The sequence below is a fragment of the Doryrhamphus excisus genome, linkage group LG2 (genome assembly GCF_037039965.1).
Source record: "Doryrhamphus excisus strain RoL-2023G ecotype Guam linkage group LG2, RoL_Dexc_Guam_v1.1, whole genome shotgun sequence".
Taxonomy (NCBI): domain Eukaryota; kingdom Metazoa; phylum Chordata; class Actinopteri; order Syngnathiformes; family Syngnathidae; genus Doryrhamphus; species Doryrhamphus excisus.
Window position 1 is genome coordinate 11,622,735 of NC_136358.1, and position 27,398 is coordinate 11,650,132.

The 27,398-nt window shown below is 43.6% G+C and overlaps 2 protein-coding genes across 3 annotated transcripts; one reads left to right on the top strand and one right to left on the bottom strand.

Annotated features, from left to right (window-relative positions):
* The first annotated feature begins 221 nt into the window (after positions 1 to 221).
* On the top strand, positions 222 to 8,086 carry tmem110l (transmembrane protein 110, like). Its single transcript, XM_058065849.2, has 8 exons — positions 222 to 556; positions 1,771 to 1,819; positions 3,477 to 3,572; positions 3,635 to 3,756; positions 4,517 to 4,629; positions 4,698 to 4,781; positions 4,847 to 4,978; positions 5,097 to 8,086. Exons 1-8 carry the CDS (start codon positions 373 to 375, stop codon positions 5,205 to 5,207), a joined length of 891 nt encoding a protein of 296 aa, XP_057921832.2. The 5' UTR covers positions 222 to 372; the 3' UTR covers positions 5,208 to 8,086.
* itih5 (inter-alpha-trypsin inhibitor heavy chain 5) lies at positions 6,366 to 26,419 on the bottom strand. 2 transcript variants are annotated; one of them, XM_058065768.2, is made up of 14 exons: positions 26,296 to 26,419; positions 26,166 to 26,210; positions 25,523 to 25,686; positions 24,765 to 24,863; positions 23,020 to 23,264; positions 22,078 to 22,247; positions 21,902 to 22,018; positions 19,469 to 19,640; positions 19,087 to 19,396; positions 12,769 to 13,403; positions 9,673 to 9,729; positions 9,168 to 9,284; positions 8,503 to 8,880; positions 6,366 to 8,425 (listed from the first exon to the last, which is right to left on the bottom strand). In XM_058065768.2, the coding sequence occupies exons 1-14, from the start codon at positions 26,413 to 26,415 to the stop codon at positions 8,172 to 8,174; spliced, it is 2,883 nt and encodes a 960-aa protein (XP_057921751.2). In that variant the 5' UTR covers positions 26,416 to 26,419; the 3' UTR covers positions 6,366 to 8,171. The 2 variants fall into 2 exon arrangements, with proteins under 2 accessions (XP_057921751.2, XP_078653904.1); XM_078797778.1 differs by lacking the exons at positions 24,765 to 24,863; positions 25,523 to 25,686; positions 26,166 to 26,210; positions 26,296 to 26,419 and having other exon boundaries at positions 6,366 to 8,420; positions 23,020 to 23,254.
* Positions 26,420 to 27,398: the final 979 nt, after the last annotated feature.

A 27,398-nucleotide genomic window follows, 5' to 3' on the forward strand; every position in this document is an offset into this window, starting at 1 on the left:
AGTCGGCTTGCCACAATCACAACCGGAAGTTGAACGTTTTTTTCCAATGCACTTAAATCCAAAAAACGTACACTCTTTCGGGTTAAATGTGATAGAGAGTTGATTTATGTAAGGACTAAAAAAATATGTTTACGAAGACAGTTTAATACGTTTATATGGAGTGTTGAGGTAAACACTCTTATTTTGACACATGGTAACCGGAGGCTACACCTTCATCAGTCCTAACTTAACAGTTGTTTTTTCCCTGGCCATATACATACAGATAATGGTTTTTTTGTTGCAAATTTGAAACTCTGGAGGTTATTCCTCAGCTGAAAACGTGTTAAGACCCCACCAAGACGGACGGAAAGGCGCGTTTTTGTCTTCAAAAAGATGGACATGCACGCACAGAGCCGGACGTTGGTGGTGAAGAGGTTCTTCCAAGATCTGGAGGTGACCAACATGAGCGACATCAACAAAGCCAGCCCTCACGGCTGCGACAACGGCGCTCTGACGGACAGGTTCGGGGTTCTGATCCAGGGACTTCTGGCCATCGTAGCCTTCAGCACGCTGATGTGTGAGTGTCATCTAGCAAGCGAACATCTCTCTAAAAAAATGAAATGGCGTCAGAGACGCAGCACGTGTCCACGTGGCGTCTTGTTGATGTTTGTTTGCTACAGCTGACACCGAATTCCGTTAAGAAAATCTGAAAATTCTAACACGACTCGCTTATTGCGGATATTTCAACAAGAACAGAAAGCAATGTCAAACACAACTTGAATCCTAATAATTAAGAGTCACATTCGGCGTGTTTAAACTAGATTATAACTTCAATTAAAGTAGGGACTTTGTTGCTTTTGCTGCAAAGATACTTAATTTTGTTTTCGACCACTGCGCACCTAACCCCGTTGAGAAATCTGCAAATTCTAACTTGACTCGCTTGTTGCGACAAACAACAACAACATCAGAAGGCGATGTCATACACAACTCATTACAGCGACGAGTCACATTCGGCGTGTTTCAACCAACCTGTAACTTCAATTAAAGTGAGTTTTACAGTCCTCATTGTACAATACACATTGATTTTTTTGTTTGGCATAAGCTGAATTTTCAAAGCAGCATCTTAATAGCGCTTTGCTTAAAGGGATTTGTCACTTAAGCAGAAAGAGATTTGGAGTTATCCGGGTTGCTGTGCTAAGTAACAAATCTACTTTAGTGAGTGCTTGTTGTTTGTTGTTTGATGACACATATTGTGGCAAACGCTTCCTGATTTGACTTCCTCCCTGTCATGGTATCTCCCAAAGCTGCAGATGTCAAAAAGGTCAAGCGTGTTTGACACGATGACGTTTTAGGCGTGTGGTGCTTCTTAGTGGCTCTTTCCTGTAGGCGGTGGATTTAGTAGACAGGAAGAATGACCGCTGATGGTAAACAGCTTGTGATTCCTGCAGCAGCTGACTCAGGAATGTGGGCCATCTCCACAGCTTCCGAGTGGAATAATGCTGCATCTCTGAGTGTGCGGCCCGAAGATACACTCATCACTTTGTGCTTGGGAAAGGTCAACACACTCACAGTGATTTCATCAAGCCAGCCAAGAGCTGCAAGAATGGAGGCCGCGTGAGATCAATCCACTCGGTTACTTATTAAGAGGCGGCTTTTGTCATGAATACCGTGTTAGTACGTGTGAGCAGACAGTCCTTCAGCTGTTGTTGAACACAAAGTACAGTGACAACAATAACGTGAACTTATGAAATATCTGAAAGAATAAAAGACCCTTTTATTTTCTCTTTGCAGTGAAAAGGTTCCGGGAGCCTGTGGGGATCCGACGCCCTTGGAGGATCTGGTTAGAAATATTCATGATCTTCACACGCGTCGCAGTGTATAGAACGTTTCCAATCTGTAGGTACCATGCCACCTATAGTGGCCTCCGGCAGCATTGGGTGACTGAAAAACCCAAGGATGCAGACAGCACTTTGATATTTTTAATTTTGTAAAAAGTCCTGAATGAATTTGGATGAAATTTTCAGGAATTGTTGGAGATGGGATATGGAAGAACCGATTCAATTTTGGGGGTGATTCGGGATTCTTTAACTTTGCTAGATCAGAGCATTTTCGCCATTTGTACATATACTTACTCCACAAAAATAGATAAATTTTTGGACATTGCACAATCATGCTAGGTGTTAGCATGTTAGTAACTCTATCATGCTAATTATACCATACTAGTTAGCATATTAGCATTTTTTGCTATTTTCATGGGTGTATTGCATATATAAACACCACTATCATCAAGTGTGAGCATGCGAACGTTAGTAGCATTTTAATAAAGTTTCATAGGTAGACACTTGTTAGGTGTTAGCATGCCAGCATGTTAACTTTGCTACTATCCAAACATTTGCGTAGTAGCATTTTAATCAATTTACAGGTAGACACGTATGTCAGGTTTTGCATGCTAATGTGTACATACTAGCATTTTGTTGTGGTTTTTATGAATATGAACCTGGACAGACACCACTATCATGCTATGTTTTAGCATACTAACATAATTATAGTATACAAACACTTTAACCCTTTTCAGAGGTAGGCGCTTAGACAAACATTTAGCGCTATTATGCTAGGTGTTAGCATGCTAACATTAGCATAGTATCATAGTATTTGTATCCATTTTCACAGGTAGACACTTACATATGTCAGGTTTAGCATGCTATCATGAGCAAACTCGCTCACAGCCTCACAGCTAAGAGACCCGAGTTCGATTCCACCCTCGGCCATCTCTGTGTGGAGTTTGTGTGTTCTCCCCGTGCATGCGTGGGTCGACTCCAAATTGTCCATAGGTATGAATGTGAGTACCCTGCCTCTCGCCCGAAGATAGCTGGGATAGGCTCCAGCACCCCTGCTACCCTTGTGAGGATAAGCGGTAGAAAATGAATGAATGAATGAACTTAAGCAGACACATACTGCTATCATGCTATGTTTTAGCATGCTAACATAATGGCAGTATAGGAAACATTTAGCATTTTCGGAGGTAGGCACTTACACAAACATTTCACGCTATTATACTAGGTGTCAGCATGATAACATTAGCATTATATCATTTTTAGCCTTTTTCACAGGTAGACACTTGCATATATGTCTGATTTAGCATAACATCTACATACCAGCATTTTGTTGTGATATTTATGAATATGAACTTGGACAGACACTTACCACTATCATGCTAGGTTTTAGCATGCTAACATAATTCATTCTTTTTCTACCGCTTATGCTCACGAGGGTGGGTGTCAGCCTACTAACATAATTACAGAATACTAACATGTTTACCATTTTCAGAGGTGGGCACTTATACAAACATTTAGCACTATTATGCAAGGTGTTAGCATGGTAACGTTAGCATGTTAGCATTTAAGTCATTCAAACCCTTGCCACATTTTGGACGTCATAGAAATAGAAGAAGTGTTTTTGTCAAACAAATTTCTATATAAATGTTGAATCTTTTGCAGGTTTTATGACACGTCCAAGCAGGCCATTGCCGCTTTGTTCATCCACTTTTCCAACGTCTTCCTCTCCACGCTCACCAAAGAGGACCCATGCTCACTGTCAGTCACACCATATATTTGTGTCACTATTATATCAAATAATAACAACCATATTTTTTTAGCTACCTGATGAACTTCCTTTTGGATGCCACCATGGGGATGCTGGTCATCTGGCTGGGGGTGAAAGTGGTGTCCAAAGTGGTGGAGCACAAGCAGTGGACACTGCTCACCTTTGGAGAGTACGGTGAGTGCATAGATCAAGGGTGTCCAAAGTACGGTCCGGGGACTATTTAATTTAATAATTATATTAAATAATTTAATTTAACAAGAAAAACAAAAAAATGTTTTAAAGAAAAAAATTCAGCAGAATTTTTCGAAGAATAAATAAAAACTATCAAGAGGAAAAAATTGTAAATTCCATGAGAATGTTCAAAAAAGGAAAAATAGTTGGAATATTAAATATTAATCTTTTGTACAAAGTTTTACTATTATGAGAAACATAACAAAAATTTAGGCTTGCAAAAAATGTAATGTCACGAGAATAAAGTTAAAATTTACAGGAAAATTTATTTTTTATATTTGTGAATTAAAAAAACTAATGACAAAACAAACAATATAATTTTACAAGAATAGGGTCAAAATATTGAGTGAAAAAAAAGTCACAATTTTACGAGAATAAAGCCGTAATATGAGGGAAAATAATGTTCGGCGCATAGAGTTGAAATGTTAAAGAAAAATGCTTTCCTTTTTAAAGTAGTAACATTATGCGAAAACAAGCAAAATTAAGTTGTAATTTTTGGAAACGTAGTTTGGGGAAAATATGGGCAAAAAGTCATAAGACATTTGACCCTAGGAGGAAAAAGTGTGGACACCCCAGAGCGTAGACAGCACGAGGCTGCACTTCTCGTCTTGGCCGCTGGATGTCACTGTTGCAATGGGGACAGACTCCTCATTTACCGTACATACTGTATAGCCACAATTTATCTCCCCTATTCCTGGTCCAGGTGACCCCCCCCAGGCGGCAGCGTGGCTGGGTCAGTGTGGCATCTACCTGCTCATCATGGTGCTGGAGAAAGGTGCCATCAGCCTGGTGCTGCTCGTCCCAGGATGGTCCAAAGTAAGTGGTCAACCCCCTTTAAAGGACCTGCCGTGTGAATTCAATCCTGATCCCAATATCCGTCTCAGCTGCAGGAGGTTCTGCTGGGCTACATCGCCAACCCGCAGCTGGAGCTGGTGCTGGTTATGCTCATCGTGCCCTTCATCGTCAACGTAAGACATCAAGTTTCTCGTCTTTGCTCCAGTGTGACGCCTTCCCTGTTGTTTGTCTCCTCCAGTCCATCATGTTCTGGGTGGTTGACAGCCTGATGATGAGGAAGTACAAGAGTATGAAGAGCCTGGACGACTCGTGTGATGGCTCTGTGAAGAAGGCCGACCCGCTGCCCTGGGCTGTCAATGACGAGTCTCAGGTGGGAATACTAATGAACTCACCATCACTTGCTATACTGCTCACAGCCGCTCGGGGGCATATTTTCGCTGTCAGCCTCTCACCTGATTGTTACTTTCTGTGTCTTTGCCGGCTGGCAGGTTCTCCTCACAGTGGACACAGATACCGACGAGGAGCCCAACGATGGAGACTCGTTGCCTTCGGTGCAGTACTCTGGCGCGCCAGTGAGGCCCAGCTGGGTAGGGGTGTGAAGCCACCACGATCTAAACCCAAGAATCTCCACACGTGGTTACCTCATCAAATTAAAGGTCTGAGCGTCACCTTTCAAGTGGGAACGCCACCGTGTGAAGTTGTAAATCAACAACATTGAGGACTCGGGAGACGAGCTGCACTTCAAAATGCGGAAAATAAATCTGCCCGTGCTCTTTTTGGGACTTTTGGGACATAAGATGCAGAATGCTTTCAAGAAACCTTTTGATGGAAGGTGTGATTATTATTCCTACATCCTGCGGCTGTTTGCTTAAACTTCCATGGAAGGTTAGTGTTCATTACAAGACTTACAAGAAACTGCCTCAGCACGGCAAACATGGAGTTGAACTGTTTTGGAAGAACAAAGAAGAAGAAGGTTCTGAAAAATTTTGAGGGATATAACACAAACTATAACTCTGATTGAGGAATAAACGTGTTTTGGAGCTGAATATTGACACGATACTGCAGCTACACACGATAACCCGCACACAAAGCTGTCTAGATCTTCCAGAGTCTGCACCTATCCAACTCTATTTCTTTGGGTTTTGTTGTTCCCGCGAAAACAGTCTGTTTGAATGTATTCCACCCGCGGGCCGCCTCCAGCCTCGCCCACTCCGCTGTTGTTGGTCACACTCCTTAATGCATAGAAACACTTTGGGTTTGTGCTGCTAACTTAAAACGGCGAATTATCTTTACGTCTGCTTTTAACATCCAGCCATATGTGTTGGATCCCAAATCCGATCCGGAAGTAAAGACTGGACAGTAGGGATTGACCGATATGTTTTTTTTCTGGCCGATGCCGATACCGATTTTTTTCCATCACCCTTTGCCGATGGCTGATTTTGCTTGGGCTGATATTTGTAGCCGATACGACTTTTGCTTCCTCAATTTATATGAGAAAATGACAATGATAACAAATATTCCAGGTCTCAAGTTTAAACAAATATTTATTGAAATGTAAACACTGAACACCGTAGGATTCAGCTTTCTTAAACACACATTTAAACAGCATTATCAATTTTAAAAGGGATAAATATTCAACCATGTGTAAAAAAAATTCTGTCGTAGTTTAAGTTTTATCTAGCATCGATGTGATGACTGCTCCTCCGCAGTGTGACGCGCAACCCGCCCCCCGTCCGCCTCCACACCCAAACACATCACACTGACACAATTTAGTAAGATATATAAAACATTTTTCTCATCATTCGTGTTGTGCACGCTAAAGACCTCTCATAAGCAGACAGGCTGCTCCAATTCCTTCTGTGTGTGCGTGCATGCATGCTCGGAGAGACCGCGCACACACGCATAACACAACACGCATTTAACGTCAGCCCGGCGTTGGCTGAATGAAACTCCTACCAACACCATGGGACTGAATTGCCAACGTTGCCATTAAAGCGGTGTTGGTAACAGCTGTTCCCTAATGCCCTAATTCCAACGGTAGGCACTTTTAAAGATGAAGCATTCAGCAGCATTCCTGGTTTTCAGACCCACATATTAAACTATATTGTAGCGTCGCTGGGAGCACTTCGTTCCCAGCGTGCTTTGCGGCACCGTCGATGTAAATAGTTCGTCAGTTTGTAGTTAAAGTTGCATAGTTGTTCATTCTTGGTCTGCTCAGCTAGTGAGAGTGCTTTAATTCGTCTGTTGCGTTGGTATGTGATGTTTTTGGGATTTCTTGTTGTCACACCATGACTTAAACTGTTATGCCTAGCGATCACCCAGTGAAATGTGAAGTGTTGTGTATGGTGTAAAAAACAAGCTAATTCTTTTACTTGGCGTTTATGTTACCCATTTCAAAGTAGGTGGTAATATTTCAACTAAGCCTAAGTGTCAGAAGCTAATTAAAAGTTGAAAATGTACCCTTGTTATGATGTGGCAGTGGGGCCGGCGGATGCTTGTCTGTAAATCATGTGGCGGAATAATTTATTGCCAAACCCATGCCCGTATCGGCCGATACCGACTCAAGCAAAGAACGCAAATATCGGCCCGATATATCGGCCGGCTGATGTATTGGTCGATCCTTACTGGACAGTCCCAAGTTTGGTTTTCTACAGCATTTTTTTTAACGTCTAATGTGGCTACTTGTGGGAAACGGGTATTAGCAGCACCGCTCCCTGTATGCACACTATATAATGCTTCACAGACAAGCGTGTTTGCTCCATGACTTAGCCAAAATGAAGACAGTTGGACACTGATAAACTGTTACTTACTGCCGCGTCTCTGTGACATCCCAAAGGAACAGTTTTACCACACCTTCTGAAACAGAGCGTTTTGAGCTATCTCAAACTTCTTTCAGGGCTCACTTCCAAATGCTCAAACCTCATTATCTGAACCTTTGGCATGGTTTAACACCAGAATACAACATTCTAGCTACATTTATAGGTCAGAAAAGTGGAAAAAGTATCATAGACAAATATGTAAAAAATTATGTTTTTGTGGTACATGTACGCTGAATTGTCGCATATGTATAAATTATTACCCACTTACGATGAATGTCAAAAGGAAAAACAGCTTGTTTTCAAAGAAAGAAATTTGGGGAGGACCAAAAATCCGCAAATTTGAATATTGTGTATGTATTTTTCTAGCCTTTTTTAATCTCTAAAAATATCACAACCTTCCTCACAAGGCATCCTTTGATTTTTTAGTATTTGGCCCCCGGAGGGAAAAGTTTGGACACCCCCAGTGTATTTAAATATATACAGTATAAGTGATGGGAACATACTAACAGCTGAATGTCGACTTAGCCACTCTGGAACCACTGTGTGGAACCTGGACCTCGCCCATCAAAGGGTTAGTTAGCGGGCCGTATCTAGCAAAGATATTTACATGTCAAATGATTACAGTAGAAACCGATAATATATGTCATAAAAAAACAAAAGAACTGGTCCATATGACTTTTTGGCAGCCCCCTGAAGGGGCAACTGGAATTGTACCACATGGTGGACCGATGTAGGGACGGGGCTTCACTCCGTGTTAGTCCCGTGCGGCCACTCTCCCGTGTCAAACATGTGCAGCACCACATAGTCCTGGTACTCTCCGTCTATGAGCTTGGCGCCGTTGTTCCTGGCGAACCAGCAGTCCACGCTCTGAGCACCGCCGTAGATGCGCCGCTTCTTCCGCACCGCCAACACAGAGCGCCCTCCCACCTTCAGGAGCTTCCCGTCCCGGTCTGCTGGATCTTCTTCTGCGAGTCCCACCTCCTCGTACAGGAACTGACCTGTCAGGAAGTGAAAGGTCACATACTGACAGAAAGCCTGCCAGTGTGCCAGCCGGTCACGAGGTGGTGCCACCTACCCAGCAGGCCGTGGCAGCCACGTGACAGCCCTGTGCTATTCTGGATGTAGAAACCCAGGTGGTCTTTCTGGTAGGGGGCGGGGTTCTTGTAGCGGTGCAGCAGGATCACAAAGCTGATGTTCCCTCCGATGCCCACCGTCACGTTGGACTCAGCCATGATGGCCACCGAGATAGCACCGCTGTCCACGGAGACGCTGGAGCGGCAGGGCAGCACCAGGCGGTCCCGCCCGTCCAGGATGACCTTGTTGGGCGTCACCTCGATGTAGGCGCGCCTGGGCTGGTCCGCCACGATGGTGATGGTGCTAAAGTACGTGCGCAGGTGCTTGCGGCTGCCGGGTGGGGGCGGGGCGCTGATGAGTTTACCATTCACCGTCACACCTGAAGAAAAACCAGAACACTCACTGGTCGCTTCATTGGGTACACCTGCACCATCTCATCCAATACAAGAGCCTCCCGGATGCCTCCCTGGTGAGGTGTTCCGGGCATGAGGGCCCCAGGGACCTAGGACACGCTGGAGGGATTAATGTCTCACAGCTGGCCTTGGTGTCCACCCGGTGGAACTGGAAGAGGTGAAGTCTTAGGGAAGTCTGGGCTTCCCACAACCCGCAACCCGGGGCAGTGATGACGATAAAGTTTTATTCATCTAATCATCGGGGGCGTCTTACCGGAGAACTTGTGATCAGAAACAAGGCGAAGGACATCTCCAGGCTCGCCGTTGATGTTGAAGCAGACGGCCAAGTTGCTGAGAGGAAAGTCCACCACAAAGTGAGGGTCGCCGTCCGCTGAAATGACGCAAACAGCAGCTTTTAATACACACATAACACATAATACACACTGGAAAAGTCCATTCTAGCTAGAATAACTTTGTTTTGGACGTATTTGTCCATGCTGGTAGTGTGAGAAGCCCCAAAGATGAACAGCAGTGTGATGACAGAGTGGCTGTAATAACAGGGTTGTTACCCTGCTTCTTCTTCTTTACTGTAACACAAAAGGCCTCGCTTGCAATTATACCTTCTGCTCTTCCCCCCAGCTCGCGTTCATCCTGGTGGCTGTGTGACCAGCATGCAAATTACAGGCCGAAGACGGAAAGCCTGTGTATTGTACACCCCCCCCCCCAGCCTGCACTTTAAGTCCTCCTACGCACACACACGGTTAAGAATGTGGCGTCACCTGAAGTTTTGGAGATGGTGACAGACTTCTTGGCGGGTCTCCTCACGACTTTGCCTGCTTTGAGGAGAGAAAGCCCGTTTAGTTCATCACTGCAATGAACCTACTGGCTTCATTTGTTGTTATTCATGCTAAAGCAATGATGGAAGGTGAGCACACACAGCTAGCATACACATTGTTGTCTCCGCCGAGCGCTGTTTACCTGTGTTCAAAATAACGTGAAAAGTTCAGAATGGATTTAGATGACATTTTCGGAAATGGGATCTGGAAGAACTGATAAAATTTTGTGGGTGATCCAAAATTCCAAATTTGACCCAAACCACCCTTTTCTACAGGTGATTATTACCTGCTACTACTGACACATTTCTAAGCGATTCAAGTAATTCCAAAATCAAACTATTCAACGCATTCAGGACATTCAGGCTACCTATATTTATACTGAAAAATATCACAATTTTCCCAAAATGTACTTTTTCGTAAAACTACTAACTACGACTTCCACATTAGACCTTCTCAAAGTCAAATTTGTCAACTCATGCGGGACGTTTAGTCTTCCCGGTACATTCCGCTATCATGCGAAGTTAGCATACTAGCATTTTTCGCCATTTTCTTGGGTAGACACATACAGTATATAAACACTAAGCACTATCATGCGAGGTGTTTGCATGCTATGGTTGGCATGCTAGCATTGCTATCATGTTAACATTTGCATAGTGGCATTTTTAGCCACTTTCATAAGTAGACACTTATATCAAGACAGACCACTATCATGCTAGGAGTTAGCAAGCTAACATTAGTAGAGTAGCTTTTTGCCATTTTCATAGCTAGACACATTATTAAACGGATGATGATGATGATGCCCTTTATTTTTGTCACAGAAGTTCAAGCAAAATGGTGCAATCATCCGTCCATAGTATGTACAGTAGAAAAAGTGAAGCGTTGTGAATACTTTCCGGATGCACTGTATGTATATGCAGTGAGACAAGGGGTGACAGGACGTGATGAAGGGGGGGATTAAGGGGGACAACACCAGGAGAGGGGAGGGAAAAAAACAAGAACTCCAAACTAGACTCTTAAATGAAGGAGCACAGTGTGGGACTGTTAAAAAAAGTTTGCGATACATAGCAGCTGCCATGGAGAAGTCTGTGGTGGGCCAAGAGAAGAGAAACAACAGGTGTCCGTGGAGAAATGAAGGAGGGTCAGAGCGTTAGCTGTGGTGATTAAGATTAAGAATATTGTTTGGGTTAGTTCGGGCAGCCACATTCCAATAGGCCGGACCACCCTATTGTCCATTCTGGCCTCCCAATTGATGCAACTGCTTTTGCAAAGCCGAAATCTTCACCAAGATGGCATCCTTGTTGTGATTGGCAGTCACAGCCAGAGTGTGAACGACTTTGCCCACCAAATCATTCACGATGGGCAGCTGTGGGCCAACTTGATCCGCTGCCTTCATCATACGAATTCTGCGATACACCAGGAAAGTGCCCAATCCAATCAGCAACAGACCTGTTATCATGGTTCCGAATAAGTAGATGTCTTCGATGTCCTCCACGGAAAGAATCGCCAGGCACATGACCTTCCACTTTCCCCAACTGTCCATCACGTACCCAGCTGTGTACGTTCCGTCAGGACAGGCAGGTTCCCCCGAACCTGAGCTTCTCGTCGAGAAGATTGTGTCAATTGCGTGGAGAGACCAGTTGATCAATTCCATGATTTAGGTTTTTTGAGAGCAGTGCAGAGAGAGGCTCTTGAAAAAGTATAAGATGAAACTAGACAAGACATAAGAAGCAAGCAAAGCAGGGGCGATAAGGGATAGGAAGGAGAGGGGAAAGATGTGACCGCTATTATGTTAGCACTATTATGTTACATGTTAATATGCTAACATTAGCATGTTATAATTTTTAGTCAATGTCATAGCTATGCTTAGTGTTAGCATGCTAACATTACAATGCTAGCACAGCTAGCATGCTAACAATAGCATGTCATTATCTAAATATGTAGATAAAATAAATGTGGGACTAATATTTATGCTGTAAATCACAATATGGGGGAACTATATCGCTTGGTGGAGGTCTGTCCTCTCCGAGTGCTTTTCTATTTTTTTTATTAGCTTTTTTTAATTAATTATTTTTTTTAATTTACTTTTTGTTGCCAAGTACTTGATATCATCTATAAAAAATGAAATTGCAATGTTAATACTGTAATTATGTAACAAATTTGGGTGCAACAATCCAGAAAATTCACAGTTGGGTTCATTTACATTAGAGTGTCATACTTTTTTCATACAAAAAAATTACCTTGCATTTTTTAATTTGAATTTTATTGAAATTGCCCGCATTTCTCTCACTTTTAGGTGTTCCCACAAATGAGTACCGTAAAACGGGGGTTATAAGGGAAGGCGGGGTAATAAGGGACAATTTTCGGGGAAGGTTTTTTAAATGTAATTCTGCCTTTTCATGTTAAACACGAAGCTGCTTTGTGTTGTTTTTTTTTTTCAAAGAAGCATATATCCTTGAACAAAATCGTTCAAAAAACATTTTCCCAAAAATAGTCCCTTATTACCCCGTCCTCTCTTATAACCCCATTTTACGGTAGTGTAGCCGTGGCTAGCTTGCATCTATCCTAGCGCCTCCACTTTTACTCTTCCTATATAAAATATATATATTTAGTGCATTTTCCTCATTAGCATAGCTTTTGTTACTATAGTGGAGCATTTTAAAATAAAAATAAAAAATAAAAAGTGGTGGCATTGGGCTGAAAGTGATAATACATAAGCTGATGTCTGGTGTTTTTCAGCAAATACATGATGAGTTGAGTTGTGGACTCCTATACAGCAGCTACACACAATAGCCCGCACAGAAAGCTTTCTAGATCTTCCAGAATCTGCACCTATTCCAGCTGGATTTCCTTGGCTTTACAAAACGGTCTGTTTTCATTTATTCCACCCACGGCCTGCCTCCGCCCATTGGTTTGGTCCCACTCAGCTTGTACAGCTTGTACCCGGCATGCCGATATAAGGACGGTTACAGACAGTGGTGTAAAACAATGCATGTTGAACACAGCAGAGCGAGTGAGAGCGTGTGAATGAAATGATCTTACCCAAGTCATTGCTACGAGTTGAACTCTGTCTGTCATCTTCTCTCTGTAACTGTCCTTCCTCTCCGTGACCTGGCAGCTCGTTATCAGCGTCTGGTGTGATGGTGGGTGCGGGAGCCACAGTGCCGTCCGCCAGCACCTCGGGCTTGTCCACCAGCATGTTGGTGAGGGGAGTGAGGAAGTGGTACTTCATGGACAGAGTGGTTGCCCGCTGGACGTGCTCTTCTCTCTCCCTGCTGGTTCGGCTTTGCAGGCGTGAGCGCAGCCCCTCCTTGATGCTTAGGAAACCCCACACCCGCTCCACAAAGTCCGCCCCCATCCCGCCCAAAGTGTCACCCCAACCCTGTGTGAGGCCTGGGCTTTTAGCCACCGCCGCCGCCTTCACATGCATCTCCGTTTCCAACTGCTGGCTTCGCTGTGGCACGTCGGCCTCCAGGACGACAGTCTTGTCGTCGTTGCTGGCGGTGACCTGGACGTGAAGAGACCGGGCGCTCTGGTTGCTCAGTTTGCCGGCCACGACCAACTCTGAGCCATTGAAGTAGTTGGCAAAAAGATGCTGTGTGACGTACTCCACAGAGTCCTCTGTGTAGTTGATCCTGATGTCCGACAGCAGAGGCGTTCCAATCTCCTTGTAGAACCTGGAAAAGGGATGCAGATCCACGCTTCACTGATGTACCACCAGAGCTGGGCAAAGTATGGACTTTAGTTACAAGACACTTACTGATGGTTAATGTTCATTGAAGTTATCATATATTTGACTGTGAACACATTTAAATGTTGTATGTATGAGCCCTGTATCCTGCTGATCTTCGGATGAGTGTCCGTGTGGAATAGAAGACTTCAAGACACCCAAGATTGTGAAGACGAAACAGAAAACATCTGACCACAGCGGCACACAGAGGCACAACAAAGTCCACCAATTGTATTCTTATCATCCATCTAAATGCCATCAACTGTTAGGTCAATCCCTGTACATACGTTTGCATAGTATAGGAAGAATAGCTAAGGCAGCTGCAGAACAACTGATCAGTGTCTTGTTAGCTGAACAACAACAACAACTAGATAATGATACCCTCAAAGAAATGCAACAACAAAGTCCTGCTCCAGAAATCCCTTTCTGGATTAAACAAGGAGCTATATTGAAAGATGGCATCCATGTCGACCAACAATCAAAACCAATTTTACCAAAAAATGTGTATAAATGGGCTGCTGTATTGAGCCATGGTGTATCACATGTCTCAGCAGGAGGGATGGTGACCCAGATACATCATTTTAACTTTTACCACATATGACTTTATTTCTTATTCAAAAAAAAATGTTGTCAATGTGAAGGAAAGAAATTTTGTGTGGTCGTCATAGATGCGTCATAGGTCGTCATAGATGTGTTCTAGATGCGTTCGAGATACGTTCTCAAAATGGATCGAGCTGTTCCCGACAAAACACCCCGATGCCTTAACAGTGGAAAAAGCCCTTTGCAAGGATATTATACCCCGACATGGTATCCCAAAAACCATCTACAGTGATTATGGTACCCGTTTTGTCCATATTAGGTCTTATTGAAACGCCTACAGCGTTAAAAATAGCTGAAAGAACAACGTGGATACATATGGCCCATTGTAAAAAGATCCTTTCTGCAGACAGTCCCGACGGGAAAGGTGAGCAAAAGTCTGACAGCAAGGTGGGTGCAGACATTTAGAGTCTGAAAATACCTGACGGTCAGTGAAGCCTTCCAAGACACCAATCCCAGGAGAGGAGGGCGACCTTAGACTTCTGCAGAAATGTTTACTGGAATGAAATACTTAGTAGGAGTATGGTTTTTAACCATGTTTCTGGTAGGAATAGGATTGATTACAAAATTGCTTTTTGGACCACTGAATACCACGTTGATAAAAGAAAAGACCAATCCTTAGAATAATACCGGCGACAATACCTGATCAGTGTGTGTTTGAAACTATGTTGAACACTGTACCTAATGATACCTGTAAAGTTTGGGATTCTGAGTTTCCCCTCATCTTAAAAGAAAAAGAAAAACACATATTTTCTAAACATGTAGCGCAAAATAACTTCACTTGTGTTCGATTGCAAGGAACAGGAAAACAACTTGACAAGTTATCGTCTGACTGGTGTAACACTATACTCTCCCCTACAGTCGGACCATTTACTCCTGTGTCGCGTAGTGATGTTTGGTGGTGATGCAGCGATAGTAGATTATTAGACACCTTAGCAAAAAATGCCATAGGATTGTGTGCCTTGGTAACATTGCTTTTTACCAGTTTCTATCTTTCCTATGTCAATGAGTGAACTAAAACAATGACCCTACATTGACATATGGAATAATCCATTCTGAAAAGGAAAATAAAATGTCTCAACCAAGTTGGCTAGGTGAAAGGGATCCAACATACATTGATGCCATCGGAGTACCTCGTGGGGTGCCAGACGAATATAAAATAGTGAATCAAATAGCCGCTGGATGGGAGTCAATTGTCCCATTGGTTACAATTAATAAAATACGGACAGAATAAACTACATCCACTACAATGTACAAAAATTGGGTAACTGGACACAATATGGGTTTTAAGCCGTGTGTGATCAGCTGAAAGCCACATCCCTTATGATTTACCAAAACAGGATTGCGGTGGACATGTTGTTGACAAAGGAAGGAGGTGTTTGTGCTATGTTCGGTGAACAATGCTTTACCTTCATTCCTAACAACACAGCTGTCGATGGCAGCTTGACCCAAGCCATGGAGGGTCTCCGCACCTTGAACAGTAAATGGAAAGAACACTCTGGAGTGAATACCAGTCGGTGGGATGATTGGTTTGGCATGTTCGGCGAGTATAAATCCTTCGTGTCCACACTATTGCTTTCTATCACAGTCTTTGCAGCCATCTTAACATTGTGTGGATGTTGTGTTATTCCCTGTCTACGGGGGTTGTTTGACCAATTAATTACAGCTGCTATTACACCCATAGAGGCTAAGATGGCACAAATGTATCTTTTATTGGATCAAGAGGGAAGTGACAGAGAGTATGAGACAGCTAGGACCTCCATCTCCCAAACCTGTTCCCAGAATCAGGGGACTATGAGTAAACGACAAAACGTACAGCATATCCTTCTGAGTGTAAATGTATTGTTTCATAAAATGACTTCCTAGCAGAAAATGCCTACAAGAAGAGGTTAACGAATTATATGAGAATTTGTGCAAATACATGATAAACAGGAGGGAAATGATAGGTTAATGTTCATTGAAGTTATCATATATTTGACTGTGAATACATTTAAATGTTGTATGTATGAGCCCTGTATCCTGCTGACCTTCGGATGAGTGTCCGTGTGGAATAGAAGACTTCAAAACACCCAAGATTATGAAGAGGAAACAGAAAACATCTGACCACAGCGGCACAACGAAGTCCACCAATTGTATTCTTATCATCCATCTAAATGCCATCAACTGTTGTGTAAGCTTGATCACATCACATTGCAACAGCCACTTCCCTGTCCTTTAGGGCTGCATTGTGAACTTTGTAACTTAGGGAAGACCCCACGAAAATAAAAAGGGAGGCAACGGAGAGTGTACTCAGAGCAGTTGGAGATTGTATGCCAAGTACATCTCTTCCGTTTCTCCTCGCGAGTCTGAGTGCATCTCAACCGTTCTCCTTGCGAGCAAAATTGAAAACTGCTGCCTTCTTTCTTCCTTCTCATTGTCAAGGTGCCTGGACCTGACACTTACCCCACAAGGTGACTGAATTACTAACGGAATTACTCCTTCATAAATGCTGGGAAAAAAACAACACTGGTATTACCCGCCTATCTGTGTGCGGGTCCCGGGGTAAGCAGTCTTCCCGGGTCGCGGTCACCTCCTCCAGCTCCACCGGGAGGACCCCGAGGCGTTCCCAGAACAGCTGTGAGACATAATCCCTCCAGCGTGTCCTAGGTCTTCCCTGTCTGCCCCCGGAACACCTCACCAGGGAGAGGCATCTGGGACTAGATGCCCGGAGTACCGGCTCCTCTCTCAGATGACTAAGCTCCTCACCCTATCTCTTAGGATGAGTCTACCCTATGGAGGAAACTCATTTCATCCTTTTGTATCCTCGATCCTTGAGCTTTGCCTTCCAGCTCAGCTCTCTTTTCACCACGCCAGTCCGGTACAGCAGAGGCCAATGTTCACCGGAAACAGGATGGACAATGCCATGCTGCTTCCAAGCTCCTTCTCCGGTTGTACAAGGACCGAGGACCAAGGACCAATCCTGTACTCCTGGAGCACCCTCCAAAAAACGACGCAAGGGACATGGCCTAAAAGCGAAGGCCTTTCCCAAGTCCACAAAGCACATGTGGACCGGATGAGCAAACTCCAAACTGGGACGAAAACCACATTGACCAATAATATTATGGGAATAAAGTCACAATACTACGAGTCAAAAGTTTAAATATTCAGAAAATGTAGAAAAAACAGCCAAAATTGGGAAAAAGAGCAAAGTTGCTACAAATGATATGATTTATGATATTTGATATAGTGAAAGGCGATATCAAATATCAGGAAAGGAAAAGTGGCATCTTGTATATTTTCATACAAATGACCCCAGGGCCACACATTCAACATCCTCTCGTACCAGCATCCTGTTCTCTGACACCTTTCCACCTGAATGTGCTTGTGCAGCCTCTCCAAACGACCGCCACCCTACTTGAGAGGTGTGTTCACCTGCATAAAAGACCATCCTAAATCCTCCATCCTGTCCTCTTCACCTTGTGAGCGACGTGTTTGTTCAAGGCCTATTACCTGTTGGGTCAGAAACAAGTTGCGCAACACGCGCACATTCCTCACGCCGCAGTGCAAACAGCTCACAGGGCGGCCAAGATGAGTGGACGGTCGGGGATAAAGAGCAGGAAAGACGAGGGGGGTGGGCGTCTTGGAGGGTCTGGGGCTGATTAAAGCGGAAAAAATAGGACTGCTGTCAGCACTGACACGTTTTTTGGTGTTGCGGTTTCATCGCCGTGATGAATGATGGGGAGGCGGGGAGAGATTAAACACACACGAGAGTACGGCAATGAGCAGTGAAAATATCATTTATAATGTTGCACACTAATAGATGTCACTGTTAGAGCAGTTCTAAAGAGGCCATCAGGTGGCAGAAGTGAATTTGATAAGAACTCACCACCCCTGACAGCAATGAGGAGTGTAGCATGACAAAGGTTAGCATTGTAGGGACATTGTAGGGACATACACACAGTCTAGTTCAAAACGTGACAACTGTAAATAGTTCCTGGTGTTATAATTATAAATAAACTGTTGTTTTTAGGGATGTCCGACAATATCGGTCCACCGTTATTAGCAGCCTGATACTGGTCAATATCAGTATCTAGTTTTTCCCTATAATGAAAACTGGTTTAAAAAACTGCTGTATATACCCTATGGGCTCCCGTACGACCGAGCTGGCGAGCAAATGATCTCATCAAACCGCGCCGCGAAGCATGTAAACAGGCCTTGGTGGCTGCAGTAACAAGCTAGCTTGCACCTGACTAACGTCATGTCTGTCGTGTCTCCTTCGGATATTAAACTTGCGATTCACAATAACTGCATAGCATTGGTTGCACAAGGCGGAACCAATATTTCTTCCTTCAAAACTTTCGATTCCCAGGGCCAAGACGCCGGATGTTTCTGTGGGTTTAAGTTGCTCACACAAGACGTGAACAAAGTTTTTTTTTGGGGACATAATGTACATTTTACCTTTGACATCAACGAGGTTAAAGTAGTGTCTCTACTTTCATTTGGCAAACGCTATTTGTACGTGCTCGAACACCCCACAAAAACAAAACAATTGTGTCAAAGTGAAAGCTAGTTTTCTCCCTCTTCCTTCTTCTAGAACTGATATTTTCCTGAAACATACCTATGTTCTACTGCTGATTACTAAGGACGGAAAAAGGTAGAAAAAAACAGGAGTATAATCTTCCTTTTGGTAGGTTCCATGTTTATATAGCCACAGAACACAATATACTGTTAATATTATTAATTAGCCTATTATTACGATCATCATTATTCTACTTCCGATTATTGCTACTACTACTACTAGTAGTAGTGGTAGGCTAGTGTTTGCCTGCTTATCGGTTTGCTTATTAGCCAGCTTTTGCATTATTATGAAATTTGTCAGAGATTTTTTTTTGTAAAAAAATAAAATCTATAAATTTTTTTAAAAAATCAATAAAAAATATCAAATTATTTAGGGGGGCTTAACATTTTAGGGTGATTGAAGTCCCCCTAAAATAGGCCTAATGACAACCCTGCTAAGTACACAAGTGCACCAACCAAGACGCAGCCTTTCTCACCCTTTGAGTATGGCGCTGGTGTGGGCCTCCTCGTGGATCTGTCGAGTCATCCCGCAGTTCTCCAGAGACATGCGCTCTAGAAGCTTGTAGTCCACGTTGTTGCCGATGCCGATGGTGAAGATGCAGAACTTCTCCTGCACAGCCGAGCGGGTGTTTCCCAGGATGGCTGTGGACTGGAATTCGCCCACCGTGGGGCGTCCGTCTGTGAGGAAGACGATGAGGGAGACGCTGTTGGGGTTGGCTTCAGGACCTGAGAGGTAGTCGCGGAGGAGAGCCGAGCCAGTCTGGACGGCGCCGTCGATGTTGGTGCCTACAAGGAAGAAGTCCATGAGAACACGTAAACCTTGATGAGGTCTCCTGCATGGCAGCGTGACCCTATCACCTCCAGTCGGCACCAGTGTGTAGATGAACTTCTTGGCATCTCTGATGTTGAGGGGCGTGACAGGGACCAGGTGGCTGGTCTTCCAAACTTTAATCTTGTTGGAGAAGCTGATGAAGTTGAAGCGGTCCACAGCTCGCAGGTCCCTCAGGATGGTTAACAGGGCGTCTTTGGTCTGGGAAAGAGCCACGTGCAGAACATCATGTGAAGTGCTTCAAATATTATCACATTTATTACCAATGGACTGGGAGGAAATTTTACTTTACGGGAATCCGGATCATTGGCTGGCTCCAGGAATGTTTTATACAGCAAAATACATATACCGCTTATCCTCACTAGGATCGCAGGTAGGCTGGAGCCTATCCCAGCTGTCTTCCGCCGAGAGGTGGGGTACACCCTGGACTGGACTGGTGGCCAGCCAATCACAGGGCACATATAGACAAACAACCATTCATCGGGCGAGCCAGCCAATCACAGGGCACATAAAGACAAACAACCATTCCCACCCACATTCATACCTATGGACAATTTGGAGTCGGCAATTAACCTAGCATGTTTTTGGAATGTGGGAGGAAACCGGAGTACCCGGAGAAAACCCACGCATGCACGGGAAGAACATGCAAACTCCACACAGAGATGGCCAGGTCGAATCCAGGCAGAACCGAAGCAAAATACATACTTTGCCACACAAAAATGGTGAGAGCACTTGTTGTAGACATTTTTGCCTGCCCGCACTATATATAGTGTGTGTATATACAGTGCATCCGGAAAGTATTCACAGCGCTTCACTTTTTCTACATTTTGTCATGTTACAGCCTCAAATTGTATTAAATTAATCTCTTACCTCAAAATTCTACACAAAATATTCTATTATGACAATGTGAAAAAGTTTTTTTTTTTACTTTTTTTGAATTTATTAAAAATAGAAAACAAAAAAATTCAATTTACATAAGTATTCACAGCCTTTGCCATGAAGCTCAAAATTGAGCTCAGGTGCATCTTTTTTCCACTGATCATCCTTGAGATCTTTCTACAGCTTAATTGGAGTCCACCTGCAGTAAATTCAGTTGATTGGACATGATTTGGAAATATAATAACTGTCTATATAAGGTCCCACAGTTGACTGTGCATGTCAGAGCACAAACACCAAGCATGAAGTCAAAAGAACTGTCTGTAGACCTGCGAGACAGGATTGTCTTGAGGCACAAATCTGGGGAAGGATACAGAAACATTTCTGCTGCTTTGAAGGTCCCAATGAGCACAGTGGCCTCCATTATTCGTAAATGGAAGACGTTTGGAACCACCAGGACTCTTCCTAGAGCTGGCCGGCCTTCTAAACTGAGCGATGGGGGAAGAAGGGCCTTAGTCAGGGAGGTGACCAAGGCCCCGATGGTCACTCTGTCAGAGCTCCAGCGTTCCTCTGTGGAGAGAGGAGAGCCTTCCAGAAGGACAACCATCTCTGCAGCAATCCACCAATCAGGCCTGTATGGTAGAGTGGCCAGACGAAAGCCATCAGACCAGAGAATTTTGTTTCTCATGGTCTGAGAGTCATTCAGGTGCTTTTTGGCAAATTCCAGACGGGCTGCCATGTTCCTTTTACTAAGGAGTGGCTTTCGTTATTACTAAGGAGTGACAGTTATTATATTTCCAAATCATGTCCAATCAACTGAATTTACTGCAGGTGGACTCCAATTAAGCTGTAGAAAGATCTCAAGTATGATCAGTGGAAAAAAGATGCACCTGAGCTCAATTTTGAGCTTCACTTTCCGGATGCACTGTATGTATATACATTATTTACATATAGTATATATGTATATATAGTGTGTATATATGTATATACTACATATAGTATTTATATATATATGTGTATATACACTATATATATATATATGTGTGTGTGTGTGTGTGTGTATATATATATATATATATATATATATATATATATATATATATATATATATATACACACACTATATATATATACACACTATATATATATACACACTAAAACACCAAACACGCTTGTTGTTCTGTTCCCATGCCGCCCCGAGGGTAGCCATGGGCGGGGGCGGGGATCAAGGAGGGGGTCGAGTGTACCGTTGTCTCAAAAGTTCCATGACATGAGTCGACACTGACCTTCCTCCCTCACAGCGCGGCCTTGTGCTTGGTTCACATCCCAAGTGGATCTGTTTTTCACTCTCATGGATGGAGGGAGGGGATTGGGGACAATGGAACTCTCATCTTCCAGTGTTTTCTAGCTAAATCAGATTCCCTGGATGCATTTCAGACTGCACTCTTGCATGCTTACATTTAGCCTTTTGAGTGCATAAGTGTGTTCGCAGTGGGTGGGACGAACTTGAGTGGTTGTAATTCACCATTAAGTCAGAGGGAAGAAGAAGACGTTTGCAAAGACAGTCATGGATTTGGGACAGCCACCTGTCTCATCTTGGTGCCCAGCATGGAGGCGCTGGTGTCGATCACAAACACCACGTTCTTTGGCACCACAGGGAGGTCTTTCGGGGCGAAGTAGTGCACAAAGTGTCCGTTTAGAACCTGGCAAAGACACAGCGAGACTCAGTTCGTTTTAGGAGAAGAATAAATCCAAGCCTCACCTGTAAGTCCCCGACCCCCATGTCTCTCTGGACGTCAAAGCGGACAATAAAATCTCCCAGGATGCCGTTGGTGGTGATCTTGGCCTGCTGGACGATGTTTGGACTGAAGGTGACCTTGCAGACATTCTTCTCTCTTTGGATGGTGGTGGTGACAGGAGGCTCAGGCTTGGCTGCTTCCAAGGAGGGAAAGGGACAGGAAGTGCTTGTTTGCGACCGTAGCGTTTGCGGTCGAGCCAAGATGAAACCAGAATGGCTAACCTGACGTGCGTTTCTACTCAGAAAAAAATGCTCATATGCTAATGTCAGCACATTAGCAATGCTAACCTTGGCATGCTAAACCGAGCATGATACCACTGTTTGCCAAGGTTAAAACTAATGAAAATGGCTAAAAACAATACTATGCTAATGTTAGCATGCTATCACTTAACATGACAACACTAAGCGAACTAATGAAAATGGCTAAAAGCGATACTATGCTAATGTTAGCATGCTATCACTTAACATGGTAACACTAAGCGAACTCATGAAAATGGCTAAAAACGATACTATGCTAATTTTAGTATGCTGTCACTTAACATGATAACACTAAGCTAACTAATGAAAATGGCTAAAAATGATACTATGCTAATGTTAGCATGCTATCACTTAACATGATAACACTAAGCAAACTCATGAAAATGGCTAAAAACGATACTATGCTAATTTTAGTATGCTGTCACTTAACATGATAACACTAAGCTAACTAATGAAAATGGCTAAAAACGATACTATGCTAATGTTAGCATGCTATCACTTAACATGATAACACTGAGCGAACTAATGAAAATGGCTAAAAACAGGTGGCTCAGGCTTGGCTGCTTCCAAGGAGGGAGAGGGACAGGAAGTGCTTGTTTGCGACCGAAGTGTTTGCAGTCGAGCCAAGATGAAACCAGAATGGCTAACCTGGCGTCCTGGGTGAGTTGGGCCCGCGCAGGGGAAGCACCTCCAAGTGGGTGACGGGCGAGTGGTCCACAATTGTGACATCCACGCTGAGGCGGCTCACCAGCTGGAGCGGCTGCAGGCTGGTGACGTGCTCGTAGCGGCCTAGGCGGCGCTGCAGCAGCTCCTCGTAGGCGAGCAGGAAGACAGCGCAGTTACGACCCGGGATGTTGGCTGCCATGCGAAACATCTCCACATCTTTCTCTCGACTGGCAAACCAAAAAAGCAAACGCAGTTACTCATTCATAGCGGTTAATTGGTTCCATACCCGACCGCTATAAATGAATATCCACGATATAGAATTTAATGTTAACTGGAGGTATGAGGGCGGCACGGCGGACGTGTGGTTAGCGCGCAGACCTCACAGCTAGGAGACCAGGGTTCAATTCCACAATTGTCCATCTCTGTGTGGAGTTTGCATGTTCTCCCCGTGCATGTGTGGGTTTTCTCCGGATACTGCGGTTTCCTCCCACATTCCAAAAACATGCTAGGTTAATTGGCGACTCCAAATTGTCCATAGGTATGAATGTGAGTGTGAATGGTTGTTTGTGTATATGTGCTGGTGACCAGTCCAGGGTGTACCCCGCCTCTTGCCCAAGGACAGCTGGGATAGGCTCCAGCACCCCCGCGACCCTCGTGAGGATAAGCGGTAGAAAATGAATGAATGAATGAATGAATGAATGGAGGTATGAGCCGAATGAACGGCTGAAATAATAATCTCTACTTATGAAAATGACTACATGCTAACAATGCTAACATTCATCCACTTTCTACCACTTATCCTCACGAGGGTCGCGGGAGTGCTGGAGCCCATCCCAGCTGTCTTCGGGCAACAGGCGGGGTACACCCTGGACTGGTGGCCAACCATACACACTTAGATTCATACCTATGGACAATTTGGTGTGGCCAATTAACCTAGCATGTTTTTGGAATGGGGGAGGAAACTGGAGTACTCAAGAAAACCCACGCATGCATGTCTCTGTGTGACTATGTCAGTATCAGCATGTTAGCACTAACATGGTAACAGCTGACATGATAAGTGTCACTGCTGTCACTTAACATGATAACACTAAGCGAACTCATGAAAATGGTTAAAAATCATACTATGCTAATGTTAGCATGCTGTCACTTAACATGATAACACTAAGCGTACTCCTGAAAATGGCTAAAAACGATACTATGCTAATGTTAGCATGCTAAAACTTTACATGATAACACTAAGCAAACTCATGAAAATGGCTAAAAATGCTACTATGCTAATGTAATAAAATGAATACTTTTGTACTTAGAGCATGATAAGATAGAGGAATGATCTGTTGAGTATTTCAGTGGAGCAGGACGGTGATAATAATCTGCCACTTAAAGTGTTGTGTTTTTGTTTTCCTTAGAAACACAGAAAGAGCATGAGGACATGATGAAGAAGAATCTAGCAGGGAGGAGGAGAGACAGGGCCATGACTTGAACAGAACAGGAGGTGATGTCATGGAACGTCTGTCTATTCCTCCTTCTCGACACACAACTTTCATCCGCCTCCTCCTCATCTGAAAAGTCATACATTGTACAACAATAAGCTCTTTTACTGCCTACTTGCACACACACACACACACATGTGTACACACACTCTAATCACCATTAAAGTTGTTGTGTCAGTTTGTTAGCCAACTTTAAGAAGTGATTGGAGTTTGTGATTACACAGACACACACATTACCTGGCGTCACCTGACTTCTGAGCTTTGTCGCCGGCCTGCTTGCCCTTTCTCCTCTCCCTCGGCACGACCCGACTCTGGTAGACATGCCCTCCCACGATCCTAATTCAAGGGGTCAAAGGTTGAGGATTAGCATCCCTGCCGTGCCCACAAAAGAGCCCAAACTCATGCACATGTTTACAGCGTGTTGTTGCCGTGTGACGCTATCTTTACTGCTAACAGTCTGCATTGGAAGCCATGGATGTCTACCGCACATTCTGAGAATATACCTTCATGTGCTGACTAACTATGAACCATATAAGGAAGTCCGCCCCTCTGTGACATCACAAAGGCTCAGTTTTACCACGCCTTTTGAAACCGAGCGTTTTGAGCCATCCCAAACTTCGTTCAGGCTCACTTCCAAATGCACAAACCTCATTATCTGAAACTTTGGCATGTTTTAACACCGGAATACAATATTCCAACTACATTTATAGGTCAGAAAAGTGAGGTTCCCTTTCACAATGTGGCACATCACTGTTCAGTAGTTTTCTTTTGATTGGGCTCATAATTATGACACCTGTCCAAGTCTCAATGCCATTCATGAATTTTATTGTACAGCTGTCAGACGCCATAATATAAACTGCTCCAAAAACCTTGTACAATAATAACCTTGTGCAATAAACGAGTACAATAACCATGCAATAAACCTGTGGCTTGATCAACATGCACATAGCGGAAAATGGTGTACATAATGTCAAGCCGCCAGTGTTCTGTCTTACATGGTGAAGTTGGTCACAAAGGCGCCGGCGGGGACGTGGAAGCGGAAGAGACCCTCGGCCGTGGCAGCGTGCCGGTTGAGCATGATGCACCGCACCGCCGTGAAGGAGTAGCGAGAAAGGATGGTGGTATTGATGGACAGCTCCTGGATGTGAGGCCTCGTCTCCTGCTGGCACGAAGGGGCGGGAGGTTGGAGAACAAGTTGTTATGACCAAAGAAGTTATGTGAACACGTTAACATGATTGATTGATAATATCATAATTTGGACATGCAGGTCCTGAAGCAGCAAAACAGCCCTAGACCATCACACTACCACCACCATGTTTTACTCTTGCTATCATGTTCTTTTAATGACTTTTATGCCAGATGTAATGAGACACACACCTTCCAAAAGGTTCAACTTTTGTCTGGTCAGACCACAGAGTATTTTCCCAAAGGTCTTGGGGATCATCAAGATGTTTTGCTGGCCAAAATGGAGACCAGAATAAATGTTCTTTTTGTTCAGTCGTGGTTTTGAAAATGCACAAAAAACGTTCCTAATTGAGCTAAAGTGGGTCAGCATTTTAACTCAATTAAGAGCTTTGCCGTGGGTAGATGTGGTTGAATCAGAACATTCATGATTCATATCAGTGAAGTGGGTTCTACCTTGGTGAGGATGTTCTTCACCTGCCGTGGAACTCGGTGTGGAGCCTGCATACACACAAAAGTCAAACTGCGTTAAATTATAAAACACAGACACACACACATGCAATGATAAGTCTTTTAGAAGTCTTACAATATCCAAAACAAAGTCATCAAGGTCGTCATTGTCTCCTATTTGGACCTGGTCCACCAGGTCCAGTGCAAACAGACTGGTGGTGGACATCAGCAGTAAAGCCCCCAGCAGCATCTTCATCTTCTTCCACTTTGTTTGGCTCACATGTTAGTTTGCAGCCCGCAAGGACAGCAAGCGCCCTCCCGCTGGAGGCGGGGTTATTAGAGTCTTCAATCAATGAGCAGTTGCAGTTACTAGCGCCCCCTCGTGGACGTTAGGCAACACTACAGATACTACACGAACTAAAAGTCATCTTCTGCCATCAAAATACCAAAGCAAACTTTAGATAGTGTCACCCGTTAAGCAAAATTATTCACTAAAAATAACTCACCTTGTTATCTTGTGTTCTCAAAAGTGCGTGTACTGGCGACACTAAGTGGACACAAAGAGTAACAACAACTACGGCTCTTTTAAACAGAGCCTAAAGACTTACCTTTTTACAAAGGCCTTTTCTTAGCCTTTTTTTTAATAAATATACATATATACCTTTTGTTGTGTTGTTTGATCGCTTCACTGTAGGTTTTATGCTTTCTTTGTAGCACTTTGAGATTTCTGTAATGTAAAGTGCAATATAAATAAAATTTATTATTATTATTATTATGAACTGCATCTTGGCTGCGTGGCGGAAAAGGAGGGATTGGTTGCAATTCACCATTAAAACGGAGAGGAGCAGAAAAGGGATCAATATTATGATAATTTCCGACAGATTCAATGTCAAATTATTGTCACACACTTACACGAATGAATATTTAAGGTTAGTTTTACCTTTATTGAAGACACGACTGTTCCCAGAGACACGATGTGGCAGTGAGATCAACAACCACCACCTTCCTGTTTTCAGTCACGTCAAGAATCACATCTTTAATGAAGGTAAAAGTAATTTTAAATGTGCATTTTTGGGTGGACATGGGCAGATACATATATAAATACGTATATATATATATATATATATATATATATATATATATATATGTATGTATATATATATATGTGTGTGTGTGTGTGTGTGTATGTGTGTTTAAATACGTTAAATACATGCTAGGTGTTGGCTTGCGAACATTAGC

Coding starts and splice junctions, on each gene's coding strand:
- tmem110l (XM_058065849.2), top strand. CDS start 373: ATGGACATGCACGCACAGAGCCGGACGTTGGTGGTGAAGAGGTTCTTC. Junction 557..1,770: donor AGCCTTCAGCACGCTGATGT/GTGAGTGTCATC, acceptor TTCTCTTTGCAG/TGAAAAGGTTCCGGGAGCCT. Junction 1,820..3,476: donor CGACGCCCTTGGAGGATCTG/GTTAGAAATATT, acceptor AATCTTTTGCAG/GTTTTATGACACGTCCAAGC.
- itih5 (XM_058065768.2), bottom strand. CDS start 26,415: ATGAAGATGCTGCTGGGGGCTTTACTGCTGATGTCCACCACCAGTCTG. Junction 22,248..23,019: donor CAACTCACCCAGGACGCCAG/GTTAGCCATTCT, acceptor CCTTGGAAGCAG/CCAAGCCTGAGCCTCCTGTC. Junction 8,426..8,502: donor TGGCTGCCACGGCCTGCTGG/GTAGGTGGCACC, acceptor ACTTCCTGACAG/GTCAGTTCCTGTACGAGGAG.